This window comes from Calidris pugnax, unplaced genomic scaffold, assembly GCF_001431845.1.
Source record: "Calidris pugnax isolate Ruff unplaced genomic scaffold, ASM143184v1 scaffold252, whole genome shotgun sequence".
In the NCBI taxonomy this organism is placed as follows: domain Eukaryota; kingdom Metazoa; phylum Chordata; class Aves; order Charadriiformes; family Scolopacidae; genus Calidris; species Calidris pugnax.
The window spans coordinates 1356679-1375081 of NW_015091118.1; the positions used below are offsets into that span (position 1 = coordinate 1356679).

General features: G+C 47.9%; 1 protein-coding gene across 2 annotated transcripts in view; it reads left to right on the forward strand.

Annotated features, from left to right (window-relative positions):
• Positions 1–18403, forward strand: part of RAB30 (RAB30, member RAS oncogene family) — a 66049-nt gene that overhangs the window by 36807 nt on the left and 10839 nt on the right. Inside the window, exons 1-4 of one of the 2 annotated variants that reach the window (XM_014958337.1) lie at positions 6675–6699; positions 7933–8033; positions 9544–9627; positions 18165–18348. In XM_014958337.1, the coding sequence (XP_014813823.1) occupies positions 7941–8033; positions 9544–9627; positions 18165–18348 (361 nt within the window). In that variant the 5' untranslated portion in view covers positions 6675–6699; positions 7933–7940. Of the gene's footprint in view, positions 1–6674; positions 6700–7932; positions 8034–9543; positions 9628–18164; positions 18349–18403 lie in introns of those variants that run through there. The other variant, XM_014958336.1, reaches the window with a different exon arrangement.

An 18403-nucleotide genomic window follows, 5' to 3' on the forward strand; every position in this document is an offset into this window, starting at 1 on the left:
CTGTTGCATTATGGATGTGCAGGTCAGCTTTTCTTTTTTGTTTTTTTTAAATCCTAAAGAAATGTATTTTCTTTGTGTTATTTTGCAAGTATTGTGTGTGTGTGTGTATCTCATTTTTCCTAAGTAATGCAGAAATCGGATTAGTTCATTTATCTGAGCGTGGGGAATCATCATTGATTAACAGTTCAATCCTCAAATATATTTGATGGAATATAGCTGGCTGTCTGCCTGTGATATTTTGCACTTCTGTGGCTGTTCCCAACACCAAAGGGTGTTACAAATGTCACTGAGTCTCCCCTCCTTCTGGAAGGTGGGAAAGTTAAATGAGGACACTGGACGGCAGAAGCTGTGACACGTCTCTCCTGAAGAGCCTTTGGTGGTACTGAGATTGTCAAGGATGTGTCCAACCCAAACACCAACCATCCTTCCATCATCCAACAAAAAATGTTTAATGATGGGTGTTAATGCTGCTTTTGACATCAGTGCTAGCAAAGCCTCGCTGAAGACTTCGCCCAGTGGTGGGCAACATGAACACAAAGCCTTTTCACCACCAGCAGATGCCAGGAGCATGTGAAAATCCAAAGGTTGCTCTTAAATATGAGATCTGCAACCTCCAGCATTAGGCAAACCAGGCAGATGGAGAGGACAGTCTGCAGCTGGTGAGGAGAGCTGGTGTCCAGCCATGAGCCATGCCAAGGCTGGGCCCTCTCGTGTTGAGCATGGGCATCACAGCTGAGGATCCTGGTCCTCCAACCTCCTCCTACCCAGTAAAGCAGAGCTTCTGCTTTGGGCTCTTCCTTTAGATGATATTGGTGCTGGATTTACCTGCTTCTTTTATGGTGAAGCACCTGTATTCTCATGTCAGTGGGTTCCTCCATAGCACTTAATTGCACAAGCTCCTGGAGGCCAAGTAAAGCATGAGCCATGATCTAATCAAAGTAGTTTGGCAAGCTGCAAATTTTCTGTGGTGGCAAAAGAAGTAAGGGGTATATCTGTGTGCTCTGTGCCACCATTGATGCAAAACCTCTCAACTTTAGCTTTTCTGTATTTTATAGAAATAGCTCTGTGAGATAAAACATACCTGTAGTATAAAAGAACTTGCACCTCCTCAGCTCACTTGGTTTCTCTAGGAGAAATACCCAGAGCAAAGGTTTGAGGAGCAGGAATCTCTCCAAATAAAATTTTTGGGTAGGGCTGAGGTTTTCATAATGTGCTGCTGCTTCCAGCTGGAGAGTTTGCATGCAATTTGTTCTTTTTTTTAACGTGTCTAGACTTTTGAATGACTTTTGAATGGGGCTGCTGTGCGTGGGGAAGCCCCATGCCTCCATCCATGGCGTGTGTAGTTGCTTGATTCCTTCTGGAAGTGTTGGATGGACCTACTGACCTTGAATTTATCCGTGGTAGTAGGAGCACACGTGTACTAATAGACTGATAGGTGATGCATGTGTGGGATAAAAGCTGCTGTGTTTCTGCCTGGGAAATCAGGCTTAGAGGCACGCTTGGGACCTTCACCCTTCCTATGAGGGACCATCCTTGATGAAGAGGCAAGTTTAGGATTGCCAGTGTGTGGGCAACTGGACCTTGCTCACCTGGAATGGAAAGTGTGATGGGAAGAGATGAGAAATGCCAGGCTCTGCAGCCCCTGCAGTGCCTGCAATAAATCTGCAATAAATCTTTCTCCCTTGAATCTGGGAGACGCATCCCTGGAGTTTTAACGTTGCACCAAGCTGAGAGCTTGGATCCCGTGTGCTTGTGGGACCACCAGCACGGAAGCGTGAGTGATCCAGGCTTTTGTGGGGATGAAGTCTCTTTAATTTTTCTAGGGTGAATGGAAGCGAAATTAAACCTTGTGGAGAAAGGGGGAGTGAGGAAGGTGGACGAGGGAGCAGAAGAAGATCCAGGCTGCTTGTTTGCAGAGGGGCAGGAGCTGGGCTCGTGTTTGCCGACTGCAGGAGCCCGCTTGGGTTGGCAGTTGCTTTGGAAATGAAAATATTTTATCCCGAGTTACGTAATGCAGCAGCATGTCCAGACCTGAGATCCCTGCAATTTTCTGGCCTGCAAGGAATAATTTTCTGCTTGAAATATTAACCTTAGCTTTGAATTTCCTGGCTCATATGGCATGTGCGATCAGGGTAATGTCTGTGTACATAACTGCTGCTGTTTGAACTTGAGATGTTTGGGTAAATTTGTTTTTGTTTATAGCTGTTGGGTGAGTGATGAAGAACAGAAAAGACTTGTTCATTAAGAATTACATAAATACATCAAAACCCACCCTGACCTATGGGTTAGATCCAGCAGGTGGAGGAGGCTGCAGATTCTTCTCTAATTGAAGCAGTAAGTTGTAAATGAGGATTTGAGGGGTGGAGTAGAGCTGAGGTTGCAAACTATCAGTGTTCCTGGCTTAATATAGTTTCAGTCTTAAATGTGGAGAAGCCTTTGCAGATAGTTTTGGGTTGGTTTGTTTGTTGTTGTCTTTTCACTCAGCTCTTTGCTGGGTAAAAAAAACCTGGCTGGATGGCTGGGCTCAAATTGTGGTGGTGAATGGAGTTAAATCCAGTTGGCAGCTGGTGACAAGTGATGTTCCCCAGGGCTCAGTCCTGGGGCCGGTTCTCCTTAATATCTTTATCAACAATCTGGATGAGGGGATCAAATGCACCTCAGTAAATTTGCGCTCCCGGCTCCTGTTGTCACCTGGCCCCGTGGAGATGTGAACTGCTCCTCCGTGACTTCTGCACCTCTAACTCAGAAGAGGAGTGAGATACCACGGAGGTTTAGAAACAACAGGTTATTTCTGTTTTGTTCTTCTAAAATGAAGGCGTCAAAACTTTCTTTTAGATATGGAAGGTTTTGGACTTCAGACAAAGGCTGTCCATCACATTCCCTGAGCATGTCTTCCTTGTGATCTTCAGGGAGGATAAAAACAGGCAGAGATTGGCAACACCGTGTGGTTGATTGAGAAAAGATTGCTCTTTTGAAGTATCCCGCTCCCCTTTTGGCTCTGTGAGCCAAAACAATGGGGGCAAAATCATCATCATAGAGCCTGCTCTGATCATGCCTAGAAGTGGAAAGTCTTCCTCAAGCAAAGGAGTCGAGAGAGAAGTGCCAGAGGATTTCTTTATCAGCTAAAAACCTCGCTCATGCTTGTTGGTTGCTTTGTGCAGACGGGTGCTGGTGTAAAAGCTGACGAGGGACAGGCAGAAAAATGGATTAATTCATTGGAAAGAGACTATGATCACTCCAAAGTCACTGATGTCTCCCAGGTGATAATTGAACCTTTGCATTTTATTTGATACCCAACGAGGCCGAGCATGGCATGGTCAGAGATGAAGAGGAATCCTCTATGCCTGTCCAAACCACAGGGGTGAAAGAAGACTGCACAAAGATAAAATAGTTGGCTCAGATGGTGATAAACACTGTCAAGTAAACCAAAGTGGATGAGGGAAAACTAATAGGGGAATGGAGCAAATGCAGGGAGAATAGTAGGGAATAAACTAAAACATGCCTGGGTATCTTATTCCCTGAAGCATGTATTTACTGTGGATAAGTAGGTTGTGGCTTGTGGTGGACAGGAGAAGCAGGAGGGAGTGTGTCTTTCTCCTCCATCAGCTGTGCTGCTGTCTCACACCTACAGGTAGTGAAGAGCCCATGGAAGGTGAAACAGAGGACCGAGTCCTGCTGACCAGGCTATGGGACAGTTTCTAGCAACCAAGATACTGGGAGAAATGGGAAGGACTGGTGCGTGTCTGGTTTTGCAGCAGTGCTCACTGCATAGGGAAGGCAGCCTGTGGCTTCTGTGGCTCCTTTTTCAGGTGTCTTCATGGGAGCTGAAGCTTGTTTGTACAAGCTTGCATGGGGGGAAGAAGAAGTGAAAGCCCCTGGCCCTTGTGCTTTTGGTTTGGGTGGGTCTCACCACTCTTTTGGTTGAATTGGAATTAATAGTTGGAAAATGCCAAAAGCGTTTACTGCGCTATCTTGCCCAAGTGAAGAAAACCATCTAAACCTCAAATGTAACTTGCCATCCTTTGACTGCATTCCTGCTGATGGACCACCTCTCCGGGTGGTTGCCCCACTTTGATTTTCTTTCCCCTCCTGGCCTTATGTTCCTGCCCACAGTGACCATGCACAGGGGCTGTGTGGTGGAATGGAGCAGAGCAGTGACCAAAATGAAATAAAACCCTGCAAAAGAGATCCCCTGCTGGTGGGAACAGCCCGTGGGGGGTCATGAGCTGCAGGGGCTGGAGAGGGCACGAGCTGTATGAACCAGCCCTGGGAAAACCAGCTGTGAAACCCAATTTTCTGTTCTGCTTCTGTTTCATCTCGTGATAGGGCATGTCTCTGCTGTAGCCAGCCCTGCTTGTGATTGAAACCAATGTGGTGAGGGGTGGCTGGGGCACGGAGAGGCATCCCACCCCCTGCCCTTGCCATAGGGTCTTGTCTCTGTCAAAGGGTGGGACAGGCAGCTGCAGCTCTAATGCCTTCAACAGGGATGCAAGGCAGAGCTGTGCCACTGGAAACACAAGAAAACAGAAAAGGGGGAGAAAAAACAGAAACAAAACCAAACAAAAAGAACCCCAAGCAAGCAATGTTGCACTCTGCATTTTCTTTTCTTTTTTTTTTTCCTTTTTTTTAAGCACATAATTCAGAGTGTGATGTATTGCTGAGATGCACATTCCATGACCGTGGCCAAGGGGGCAGAGGTTGAGACACATCTTCCCTGGGGAGAGGGAGGGTGGCGTGAGCCTGAGTCAGCAGCACAGGGCACTTGGCCGAAAGGCTCCTCTTGCCAGAAGCAGAAGATTTCGTAAGGGCGACTGATGCAATGTTTCTGTGCTCGGGGCTGACGGCGTGGTAGGCTGGGGTGTGTGCACGTCAGAGGCAGAAATGTCAATTTTGGTGAAGGGGAAAATGACATGGCAGTGCTGGTCAACCTCACCGGCTCGTTCTACCTCCCAAATCACTTCTTTCCTTTCCTGGCTGCTCAGCCCCTTGCTTTCTCCCCTCCTGTGCCCCCACTTTGTGTCTCTTCAGTTCTGGCGTTTAATCTCATCGTGGCGTTGTTTGTTTTACAGCCTTGGCTCATCTTCCCGTTCCCATTTGGGGTCATTATCACATGTGATTAGTCTTGGAGCCTAATGAAGGAGATCAGACATAACTCTAGGGTACGTCTGAAGCCATTTAACGTTTCTGAGCTCAAAGATCTGCAGAGGAAGTTTATTTTTAAGCTTCCTGAGAAGATAAATTTGAACGTTGAATTGTTTAGGGTACAAGTAATAGAACTGAAATCCCTCTAGGAGGGAGCAGTGCCCTCCGGGATTTGAAGCATCCCAGGGATAATTATCCAGTGCTGAGTAAGTCTCGTTAGTCTTGAAATAGCTTTTAGTGGATGATCACATTTTTCATGTTGGTTTGTATGAAAGCTTGAATCCATATATTAACATTTCACCTTCATTGTAAGAGCACTGTCAACAGGTTCTTTTTGGTGTTATCCAGTCCCACTCCAGGAAAGCCAGGCATGGAGATACACAATTACACAAAATAACAACCCCAGAAAATAAAAAAAGGACATTATTTTTTTTTTAAGGCTGCTTTTTAAAGTCCCACTCTTTCACAGTGTTAAGAGATAGGAGGGAGCTGCAAGGTCTTGTGTGTCAGAGCAAGATGAGGTTAGAGCATCCTCAGGACACCTCCAGCTGCTGATGTTTGGTGGCACTTTGCAGGGGACCGTAGCTCCAGCTCAGCAGAGCAAGTGCCATGCTGTGTCACCAGCCCAGGAGGAGTGACATGTCTGTGTAGTGACTCAGCCGTGTCCCTGCTAGCCATCTGCTGATGTGATGCACATCATTAGTCACTAATTGGTGTGCTTACCCTTTCTTTAGGCTGCTGGAAAGGCCAAGGTTCGTACAGACGTGAAGCAGCTGAGTCAGTCTTCAACCTGTTTTGATTTCAGGTTCACCAGGGTCTTGGTGGTGCTTGGAGAGCTGTTTCAGTGTGTCCTGCCAGGCAGACACGGACCATCTCAGTTTGATCTTGTACTCTCTGTTTGACTATGAGGCTGTCACAGCTGTATGGTGGGACTGGGCTCTGAAGCTGGAGCCTTCTGGTGTGCAGCCACAGCAGGGTGGCAGTGAACCCTCCCAAGGAAGGACCTTTGGAGGCGGCGGGAGAGGACACTTTGCCTTTTGGCTGAGTGTGAGAAGCTTGTTTCACCCATGTTGCATTTGTTCCCTATGTCAGCTCTGTAAAAAGACCTTTTAAGCAATTTTGGTCTTTACCAAGGACATCAATTTCATCATAATTTTTTTTTTTTCCTTTTTTTCCCCCCCATCCATCTCCTACACTTCCCATCTTTGGCTTTATCTCCTCATCCAGTGCCTAACCTATAGGTACTGGTGGGTTCAGTACCAATGCTTGGGTATCACCTCACTTGGTATCTCAAGTGATGGCCTGTAAATCTGTCTCCTTACTGATGTCTCTTATGCCATTACTCCAGACCAGTCTTTTGACACCAGGTATAATTCCTAGATCCTCCTGGACACAGCTGGATTTGGACACTGCCCTTCTGCTCCCTTTTCTGTGGGTTTTCCTGGCTGCCTAAAATCTCCAACTGAGTCTCTTCTGCCTGTTTCTCTTCTCAAAGGTTACAAGACCCCTTCTCTGGCCATGGTGTTGGCAGCGCCCTTGGGTGCACTGGAGATCAAGGTGGGGATACTCATCCCTCGCTCAGCCTCAGCAAACTGCATTTATCTGTTTGGTCCTCCCCATACTTTGACCTAAGGAAGCTCTGTAGGTCTTCCCTTGTGTAGGCAACCCTGCCCATACCTGTGACATTGATGAAACATCACTTTACATCCTGCTAAGGAGGTTGGACTTGGGCGGTGGGGGAGGGATGTGTGCTGGGTACCCCCCAGGATCCTGTGTTCACTTTTGATTTTAGTTTTATGCCAAGTGAGCTATCCTCAGAAAAGTGAAGAAAGTTCTAATAGTAACAGCAATATTCCTAATATCACCTATTATTTCTTCTCAGGGGTAACGGTTTCAAAGTGGAAGAGGGGAGATTTAGATTAGATATTAGAAAGAAATTCTTTACAGTGAGGGTGGTGAGGCACTGGAACAGGTTGCCCAGAGAAGTTGTGGATGCCCCATCCCTGGAAGTGTTCAAGGCCAGGCTGGATGGGGCTTTGAGCAACCTGGTCTGGTGGGAGGTGTCCCTGCCCAGGGCAGGGGGGTTGGAACATGATGGTCTTTAAGGTCCCTTCCAACTCTAACCATTCTATGATTTTATTCTATAATTCTTTTTTAAAAACCTCTCTTAATGTACTTCAGCCAAACTGTTGGCCCACTCCCCACTGTGATTTTAGCAAATGAGCTCTTTCTGTCTTTAAGGCAGACACTGCTGCTTTTATTTTAAAATTATTTTAATTTCCCCATCTGTTCTGCCCTCGTGTGTGCCTCAGCCCTGCTCTGTGGGTACCCAGCACCCACCTGGAGGAGCTCATGGAGGGTTTCTGGGTATTGCCCTGACAGAAATAAATCACACGATCCCCTCGGACAAGGTGACAAAGTCCACACTGTCCTTTGGAGCTGACATAGTTAAAAGTGAAACAACCATCTAGGGAAATCTAGGAAAGGATGGCTCGTGCTTGTGGAGCATTGCTCCAAAAGCTGAAAACCAGCATCTCTAATTCCTCGGAAGCCAGGTGAGATGGTGTGAAAGCTGAAATGTGGCCAAGGTTTCATAGCAGGTGATGTTGAGCTACGTGGATGCCCCGGCTCAGGGTGGGAAGGGCTCTTCTCCCTTATCTGAGGAGCCACGCGTGTGCCAGGAGACCTTTGTTCTGGATATTTGGAGGAATAAAGTTCAGCAGGCATAAAAGGGCATTTCCCCACCGCCTTGGTTCATGTCGTGTCGCATTCTCTCTCTCTCTCTTGCAGCTGCGTAAATGAGTATGGAAGATTATGATTTCCTCTTCAAAATTGTTTTAATTGGCAACGCCGGTGTGGGGAAGACCTGCTTAGTCCGTCGTTTCACTCAGGTAAGGTTGGCCACCTCTTGGATGTGGGATGTTGGGGTGGGGACAGCCCTGGGATGGGAGCGTGGAGCCCGTGGGGGTGGACCAAGGGCTTCACTGGCATTGCAGCTCCAAAGTCATTTGTTGTCCACTTGGTGCGTGCATCACCTACAGCAACATACTGGTACAAGCAACATGTCTGTATCTAGTGCTGTACATAGCCCTGTTTGGCGTCTTGTGTTGGAGAACACTCATCCCTCTCTGAGGATGAGGATGGAAAGTCCTCTCTGAAAGCCGCTGGGATTTGGAGGTGCTTTGGACCAGTTACCAGGAACAGCACATCTCTTGGTGTGCTCCCATGTGCCACCTTCTCCTCATTCCTCCTGCTGCTGCACAAAGCTCTCCCTATTATTTGTCATTAGTAGATAATTAAATAATCTGGGTCCTGGGCTGTCAGTCCAGTGTCTTCTGTTAAACATCAGGCCTGATTTTGTGGCAGAATAACAGGGAAGGTACCGGGCTTATGTGATCCGGGGGAAGAGAAGGTTTTGCATGACGCAGTATAAAACATAAGTTGTGAGGTTTTTGTTGCACTCTCCACTAGGATTTGTCAGCAATTTCCCCCCCTCACTGTTAATTTTAGTTCTAAAGCTGTGGTGAAGTTATAAACTCTCCAACTGCGTGTGACAGCCAGTGGCGATAAAGCCAGGCAACCCCAAAGACCCCAAGGGGTTAACCACAAAAAATCTGTGGCCGCTTCTGCTGCTTGTGCTTTGGCAACGAAGCTGCTGTAGGGGATGGATGGGCCCCAAAATCAACATGACTGTAGACCTAGGCACCAGAAATCAAAAAGCTATTTTTTGTTTGGTTGGTTGTTGTTTTGCTGTGGCTCCTTTCTGATGGTGCTGCAATCAAATGCCACCAGCGTCACACCAGCCCTTGGCGTTGCTGTGGCACTGGTGGTGTCTGGCTCTGCTTCAGTCCTGAAATGCTGTGCGTTGGGGTTGATTTTATGATTAAAACCATGGAGATAAACGGTGAAAAAGTAAAGGTAGGAGCCTGGTGCTGGGAGCTGCCAGAAATGCCTTTCCATGCCATGGCCTGTGGTGGAGGGGGGAAGGAAGGCATGAGGTTGTAGGAGCAAAGGCATCTCATCCCGTGCGAGCACCTCTTTCAAGGCATTGGGAAGTAGCATGGAGGGTCCTCATCTGTCCTTCTCCTGCCTCTTCTAGTTGCACAGAAGCAGAAGGGCTTTTCCCCTCTCTTTTTCCCTGTGTGCATCCTCTCTTTCTTCTCCTGTTTTCCCACATCTGAAGTTAACAACATGGTGCATGAGTAGGGAAAGCACTGTGGGGTTGAATTATGGTAACTTTTGATCTGGGGAAATATCACATTTCCCTCTCTAAACATGATGGAAATAAGTGTCCAGGGAAGAGCAGGAGGGAGGGAATAGTTTTGGGGTTGGAAAAGGGTGAGGGCTGGCACCCAAAGAGCGCTACAGAACTTTGCTTAATGAAACTCTGTTTTCTTTCAGGGGCTTTTCCCACCGGGTCAAGGAGCCACGATTGGGGTTGACTTTATGATTAAAACCGTGGAGATAAACGGTGAAAAAGTAAAGGTAGGAGCCTGATGGTTTTCAGTGTGAACTCATGTGGCAGTACGTAGCTGAGGTGTCTCACTGCCGGAAGGCTGTTGGACACATGGGGAAGTCCAGGGCTCCATGGTATGGCTCAGGCAATGCTGGGTCTAAAGCTTTGCACCCCTCTCCACAATTACCATCAGAATCATAACAGCAAGCCTATTCTAAGGTAGAAAATGGAATGGGAAGGTCTGGCAAAATTCTGTCCTTGCTTAGGAGACACCGAGGTTGTGCTTGGCTGGGGTTGAGGAAGTGCAAAGAAGTGCTTCAATGCAATCTCTGCTCATGGCGTTTCTGGTAAGCAGAAATCTGTTGCATTCCCACTGGGGAATGCTCAGTGAAGGTCTTCTGTGAGTTCCCAAGGCAACTCTTGGGGAGAGCAGGCTTCTGGACTTGAGTGGTTACACACAATGAAGGCTCATCTTCCACTTCTGCCAAGTTATGGATTTGGGAGACGTGGAGATAGTCACAATACTGATGCTTCAGTCAACTGGTTGAAGTGAGAAGGGCAATATCTGCATTATTAACCCTTTCATCCTCCAAAATAGGTTGGTTGCAACCAAACTGCTGCTGGGGAACTGTCCTTGTCCTGTACTAACTCCCAAGCTGAGCCTGATCATCACTTGGCAAAGAGCTGCTTTGTCTGTGTCAAAACACACCAGGGACCAACCTCATGCTTTAATGGGATCCGTAGTTGAGTTCCAGCACCCAGAGATGTTGGCTGGCATTGCTTTGCTCATTAGCAGAGATTGTGTTAGAGCTACTGTGGTTGGAGAAGAGTATTGTTATCTGAGCTTCTGATGTCCAAGTGTGCAAGGTCCTTAAGCTGCTCCTGGAATTACTCTGCCTGCATTAATTCCAGGGGCATCAAAGTGAAAAACAGCGTTTTTCCCCTTCCTGCCTTCATCAGATCTAGCAGTGAGCAAATAGGAGTGTGACAGTGGTGTCACAGCGACTGAATGTGACATTGAGACCCATTTTTAAGGTTGTGTAAGTGAAGTGATGGAAACAGTAGACTTGTGCAGATTTTTAGCACTGTTGGTTTTGGTTTTGTTTGTTTTTAACTTGTATTTCAGCACAGAGGGTTTTAAAGAGGGAAATAAGGTGGTGCATTCCTAAGTTTAGGGCAGATTTTAAAATCCACAATCATGTCAGCAGGCTGCCACCCTGCTGCATGAGGAGCTGTACAAACCGATGGCAAGTGATGGTCCATGATCAGAAGACCTTCCAGCCTGAGCAGGTGAAGAACAAAGAGGTATAAATACCTTCACCTGATAAAGACCCAGTCAATGTTCCGCACATCGCTGTTGGAGTGGGGCAGAGCAGCAGACAGTGAGGATCACGTGTAGCCCCCACGCTGTTGGTGCTTAGTTTGATGGTTGTGATGCTCATTAGCAAGCATCTGGTGTTGTAGGGTTGACCAGGACATGGATGCTGCTTGTCCAGGCTCCTCGGACAGCAGAGATGCTTCTTTCTACCCAGACCAGCTCCACTGGAGCAGCTCAGAGCATCTAAGCTGCTAAATGGCTTAAGTACTGCACTGAGGGTGGAATTCATTTTTTCCCTTACATACTTGGCTTAAACCAGCTGTCTCAAGATTGGCCTGGGCAATGGAGGGAGAAAAGCAATCTCTGAGGAAGATTAATCCTATCCACTCCAGACACCTCTCCTTTCCAAGCATCTGGTTTCCTGTCAAGTACAGACGGAGCTTAAAGAACATCGCTTATATCTGAGGTCTGGTTTTTGGACAGGTGAAATCACCCAAGGGGTTTATCTGAGGTTGACTTGTTGGTCCAGAGAAGAGCAACAAAGATGGTGAGGGGTCTGGAGCACAAGTCTTATGAGGAGAGGCTGAGGGAGCTGGGGTTATTCAGCCTGGAGAGGAGGAGGCTGAGGGGAGACCTTATTGCTCTCTACAACTACCTGAAAGGAGGGTGTAGAGAGGTGGGGGTCGGTCTCTTCTCCCAAGTCACAGGTGACAGGACTAGAGGAAATGGCCTCAAGTTGCGCCAGGGGAGGTTCAGGCTGGATATTAAGAAAAATTTTTTCACCAAAAGGGTTATCAGACATTGGAATGGGCTGCCCAGGGAGGTGGTTGAGGCACCATCCCTGGAGGTGTTCAAAGGACAGGTTGATGTAGTGCTGGGAGATATGGTTTAGTGTTGCTTTTAGTTTGTTGTGTGGGTGTTTATTTTTGTCAAAATTAGGTTGACGGTTGGACAAGATGATCTTTAAGGTCCCTTCCAACCTAGAAGATTCTGTGATTCTGTGATTCCCGTGACATAATCCTGTTTTAAGGCTAGCTTGGGCTGAGGGTGCAAGGTCCTTAAAGGAAAGTTGGGAGCAGTCATGCCAACATGGGCTATCTCAGGGGCGAGGGTGGTTCGGGAAGGCTCTACAAGCGTGGTAGGTCCCTGCTGCCCTGAGAATTTCAGATGGATGCACAAGTGTCCACCCCAGCAGCTCTTAATCATCTTGGGGCTGGCTTGTGTTTCATGGAGCCTTAGTGAGTGGTAGCTGGTTTACCAGCTGTATTTCACATAGCAAATAGCCAGTTGTTAAATCAAATTCCCTCTCCCTACCCCACCAGTAGAGTAAATTGGGGTCGATGGAGCTCAGCCACTGTGACCAAGCCCGGGAGGAAGCTTAGTGGAGTATGTTTGGGCATTGGGATGAGCCTTCCAGCATCTGAAATGGAATCTGAATGGATTTCCTTCAGGGAGTGAAGCTGAAGATTTTTTTTTTTAAAGTAAGCAGTGCTGGTGAGAATAAACATTTAATGAGGGAGAAAAGCAGGAATGAGCCAGAGCACAGAGCAATAAAAATGACATCTCAGTCAAAGGGTGTCCTCCCCTGCCTGGTAGCTCATCTCACAGTGCCTGAGCCCCAACTTTGCTGCTGGGCCAGGCAGCATCTCCTGCATGTCTGCTGGGATCCAGGAGGGGAGAGCAGAGCTGTTTACCAAAAAGGCTTTCAGACCTGAGAATAAATGATCGATTTCTGGGGGAGAAAATACTTTCCAGCATTCAGAATTGCATTTGAAAGTCAGTTGAGAGGGACTTGCTAGCGTGAAGGCTGTGTGCAAGCCCTATCAGAGATGGGTGAGGTTATCCTGAGGTTATTGAGATAGGTCATCCTCCCCTTCTGCACTGCTCTGGGGAGGCCCCATCTGGAGCACTGTGTCCAGTTCTGGGCTCCCCGGTTCAAGAAGGACAGGGAACTGCTGGAGAGGGTACAGCAGAGGGCTACAAAGATGATTAGGGCCCTGGAGCATCTCCCTTATGAGGAGAGGCTGAGGGACTTGGGTCTTTCTAGTCTAGAGAAGAAAAGGCTGAGGGGGGATCTGATCAACACCTATAAATACTTAAGGGGGGGTGTCAAGAGGATGGGGCCCGTCTTTTTTCAGTTCTGCCCCGGGATAGGACAAGAGGAAATGGGCAGAAACTTGAATATAAGAAGTTCCACCTAAACATGAGGAGGAACTTCTTCACTTTGAGGGTGGCAGAGCACTGGAACAGGCTGCCCAGGGAGGTGGTGGAGTCTCCTTCTCTGGAGACATTCAAACCCACACCTGGACACGTTCCTGTGCAACCTGCTCTGGGTGGACCTGCTTTGGCAGGGGGGTTGGACTAGATGATCTCCAGAGGTCCCTTCCAACCCCGTGTGATTCTGAGTGGCTACTAAACCTCGCTGACAGATGAGCCGAGACAGCACTGTGCACTGGGGGGGCTCTTGATCAGCCTGGCCTTTCCTAATGAAACCAAAACTATGTACAGCAGCTGTACCATGAGGCTGCACGAGTTGGAGCCAAGCAGAGAGCAGTTACCGCGCTGGTCCAAGCTAAACATCCTCAGTGCAAAAACAGAGGGCTACGTCTTACGGACCTGTGATCTTACTGCCTTTGGTGGAAATGTTCATACGTTGGAAGCTAAATGGACATGCAGATGTTGGGAAAGCAGGAAGCATCCATTGACTCCAAGAAAATAAACACCTAGTTTTTTCCACAGGCTGAGTCAGGCGCCGTCCTTTGGTTCCTCTGAAAAAGTGAGACAAGTAAAAGGCTTCCTGTGCAATATCTTTTTTTTTTTTTTAATCAGTGGGCTGAAGTGTGAGATGTGTAGTTTGTGTGCAGGAAGAGTTTATGGGTGGCTGTGAGGTCGGGGGCTCTTCCCTGCCTTCTGCCCTCAGCTCGCAGGAAGACCCAGGGCTGCAGCCAGTAAGAAACCCCCTCCCCCAGGGCGATCCCTTGTGCTTTTGGTGTCCGTTCTGTTAAAGCTGAATTTCACTGAATTTCACTGAATTTCTAGAGTTGGAAGGGACCATAGAGATCATCTAGTCCAACTCCCCTGCTGAAGCAGGATTGCCCAGAGCTAGAGCATGTTACTCAGGACTGCATCCAGGCGGGTTTTGAAAATCTCCAAGGAAGGGGACTCCACAACCTCCCTGGGCAGCCTGTTCCAGGGCTCTGTCACCCTCACCGTGAAGAAGTTTCTCCTCATATTTGAGTGGAACCTCTTATGTTCCAACTTGTGCCCGTTGCCCCTCGTCCTCTCACTGGGAACCACTGAAAAGAGTCTGGCTCCCTCCTCCTTCAACCCTCCCTTGAGATACTTGTAGGCGTTGATAAGGTCTCCCCTCAGCCTTCTCTTCTCCAGACTAAAGAGTCCCAGCTCTCTCAGTCTCTCCTCATAAGGGAGATGCTCCAATCCTTGAATCATCTTTGTAGCCCTACGCTGGACTCTTTCTAGTAGTTCCCTGTCCCTCTTGAACTGGGGAGCCCAGAACTGGACACAGTACTCCAGTTGTGGCCTCACCAGTGCAGAGTAGAGGGGGAGAATGACTTCCCTTGACCTGCTGGCTACACTCTTCCCTATACAACCCAAGATACCATTGGCCTTCCTGGCCGCAAGAGCACACTGTTTACTCATTGCCATTTTACTGTCCACCAGGACCCCTAGATCTTTCTCTTCAGTAGTTGCCTCTAGCGGGTCCACCCCTAACCTGTATTGGTGCCTGACATTCTTCTTCCCCAGGTGCAGGACCCTACACTTTTCCCTGTTGAACCTCATGAGGTTCTTCTTTGCCCAGCCCTCCAGCCTGTCCAAGTCTCGCTGGATGGCAGCACAGCCCTCCGGGGTGTCAGCCACTCCTCCCAGTTTGGTATCATCAGCAAACTTGCTGAGGATACACTCTGTCCCCTCGTCCAGGTCACTGATGAATATATTAAACAGCACGGGTCCAAGTATTGACCCCTGGGGGACTCCACTGGTTACAGGCTTCCAACTTGAACCTGCTCCATTAATAATTACCCTTTGGGTCCTGTCACACAGCCAGTTCTCAATCCACCTCACTGTCCCCTCATCCAGCCCATACTGCCTCAGTTTCCCAATGAGGATGTTATGGGAGACAGTGTCAAAAGCCTTGCTGAAGTCAAGGTAGATGACATCTGCTGCCCTCCCCTCATCCAACCAACCGGTTATGGCATCATAGAAGGCTATCAGATTGGTCATACATGATTTACCCTTGGTAAACCCGTGTTGCCCACTTCCAATAACCCCCCACTCTTCAACTTGTTTGGAGATGACATCTAGTATGAGTCTCTCCATCACCTTCCCAGGGACAGAGGTGAGACTAACTGGTCTGTAGTTCCCAGGGTCCTCCTTCTTGCCCTTTTTGAAGACTGGAGTGATGTTGGCCTTCCTCCAGTCCTCAGGCACCTCTCCTGTTCTCCACGACTTCTCAAAGATGATCGAGAGTGGTCCAGCAATAACGTCTGCCAGCTCCCTCAGCACTCGTGGGTGCAACCCATCAGGGCCCATGGACTTATGAATGTCCAGTTTGGCCAAGTGGGCCCGAACCTGGTCCTCCTCTACTAGAGGAAAAATTTCCTCTCTCCATACCGTCCCCCTTGCCTCCAAGGTCACAGATTCATGAGGGGCAGTCCTAACAGTGAAAACTGAAGAAAAGAAGGCATTCAGCAACTCTGCTTTCTCTGTGTCTTCCACTACTAGGGTGCCCACCTCATCCATCAGTGGGCCCACATTATCCCTAACCTTTCTCTTGCTGTTAACATACTGAAAAAACCCCTTTTTGTTATTGTTAATATTGGTGGCCAAGATGAGCTCCACTTGAGCCTTGGCCCTTCTAATTTTCCCCCTGCATATCCTCACCGCTTCATGGTATTTCTCCTTATCTGCCAGGCCCTTTTTCCAAAGATTATAAGCCTTCTTTTTGTTCCTGAGTTCCAGCCGAAGCTCTCTATTTAGCCAGGCTGGTCTTCTTCCCTTCCTGCTTGATTTTAGGGACTTGGGAATAGCTTTATCTTGCGCCTTTAAGAGTGCCTCCTTGAAGAATGACCAGCTTTCCTGGGCACCCTTGCCCTCGAGGACTATCTCCCAAGGGACACCCCCAATCATGCTCCTGAAGAGGCCAAAGTCTGCCCTTCGGAAGTCCAGGGTGGCAGTCCTGCTGGTCCCCCGCCTTGCTTCAGTGAGAATTGAAAATTTTATCATTTCATGATCACTTTGTCCAAGACGACCTCCAACGTTTACATCCCCCACAAGACCTTCCGAGTTAACTATCAGCAGGTCCAGTAGGGCACTTTCCCTGGTCGGTTCCCTCACCAGCTGCGTTAGGAAGTTGTCTTCCACGCATTCCAAGAATCTCCAGGACTGTTGCCTCTCTGCTGTGTTATATTGCCAGCAGATATCAGGGAAATTGAAGTCCCCCATGAGTACAAGGGAGAGTGATCGTGAGGCTTCTGTCACCTGCCTATAGAATACTTCATCAGTCTTTATATCCTGGTTTGGGGGTCTATAACAAACTCCCACCACAATGTCTGCCTTACTGGTCTTCCCCTTGATCCTTATCCACAGGCACTCGACACTGTCATCATGCATATTGCTAAGTTCTAGGCATAGAAGACTGTTCTTAACATAAAGGGCCACCCCACCTCCTCTCTTTCCTTGCCTGTCCCTTCTGAAAAGTTGGTAGCCATCAATTGCAGCACTCCAGTTATGCGAGTCATCCCACCACGTTTCTGTGATGGCAACTAAATCGTAGCTGTGGAAGAACAAATTCACATCAGATTTGTATCAGCTTGGAGATCTTCTCAATAAATGCAAAACACAAATAAGCTGGATTTAACCAGGAGACCAATCGGTAAGTGTTTTTCCTGGAAAATAGCTGAGCAACAGTAAAATTATCTGTATTTTTGCATCTGCCAGAGTTCAGAGGCTGTTTTGTTTTAATGGGGATTCGTTCGTTATCTGAATTTCCTGTGCAAGTAATTTCACTGTACGGTTTTGTGTGTCGCTTAACTACACGTGCCACGCTTAGCCCTGTAAATACAACTATGCCAAGAGATTAAGCACAACGGTTCCCAGGAACTGTGAGCCAGCCACAAATTACTTTCTCTGCAAAAAAATGTGCTTTTTTCAAAATCATACCCTACATCTGAAAGCTGCTACTTGGAGCTCTCATTTCAAACTAACGCATTTATGATGAGTAGCTGGCGTAGTTTGACTTTGGAACTGGGTAAGAATAAGGTTTTCTCTATTACGGGCTGCTGAATATATGGAAAAAAAATCTCAAATACTTTACCTTTTCCTTCCCAAAGTACACAGGATTCTGGCTGAAGATCACACTTTCACATATTTAATTCCAGGGAGGGGTGCTTTAAAAACATAAAAGCTGAAGCAGAGAAGTACTCTTTTATATTGAAATGTTTTAATTATGGATGTTTGTTTCTTTGACTGCCTTTTTGAAGAATTGAGGTTTTGGTGACCCACCAAAAACTATCAGATGGTCAAGTTATAAAAACAGTATGAGTTTAGTTTGTATTGGGAAACGTAAGTTGTCTTCCTGGACCCAGAGGGTTTGGCAAACACTTATGACCTCTTGGATATAGTTAAGGACATGTCAACGAGTTCTACACATTGGGAAGGCAGGCAGCGAGCCTGATGTTGGAGGTGAAGTTGGCTGAAGTTGGAGAGAGGAAAAGTCCCCAGTCAGCCTTCAACTGAGCTCCTTGTTCACTCCTGTGGTTTCCACCCATCAGTGCATCATCTCAGGATAATTATAACTAGCTTTGGGAGCTAGAGGAGAGGCTTTGTTGTTTTTTCTTGGGATGAATGCTGCTGTTGGTTGGACTTCAAGGGCAGGAGAAGTGACTTTTTCCCTCCAGGGCCTGCGTTCTAACTCCAGGCCAGCAGCTCTGCCCACAGCGGAGGGAGATGGTAGAAGTCACATGAAAGCCAGCAGATCTGCAGCTTCCAGGGGCCATCAGCCATGGTGCCAGCTGACTTTGTGCCTTGCATTTCAATCCGCAAGCGGAGGAACGGAAACAAAAAGTGCTGGGGGAGGGAAAGCCAAAGGGGAGAAGAACTAAGTGCTTTCCCAGCATTGGTTTCACCCTGAAGGAGTTTTTTTAGGTCAAAACAGTGCTGCTGTCAAATAAAAAAGTTAACTTTTTTTTTTTTTCCTCTTGTACCACCCTCCCTTGTTATGCCAAAAAGCTGCAGATCTGGGACACGGCGGGACAGGAGCGATTCCGGTCCATCACGCAGAGCTACTACCGCAGCGCTAACGCCTTGATCTTGACCTACGACATCACCTGTGAAGAATCCTTCCGGTGCCTCCCCGAGTGGCTGCGAGAGATCGAGCAGTACGCCAGCAACAAGGTCATCACCGTGCTCGTGGGTAAGCGATGGCCGTCCCCACACAACCACAGAGCGGTACGGGGTTGGAAGGGACC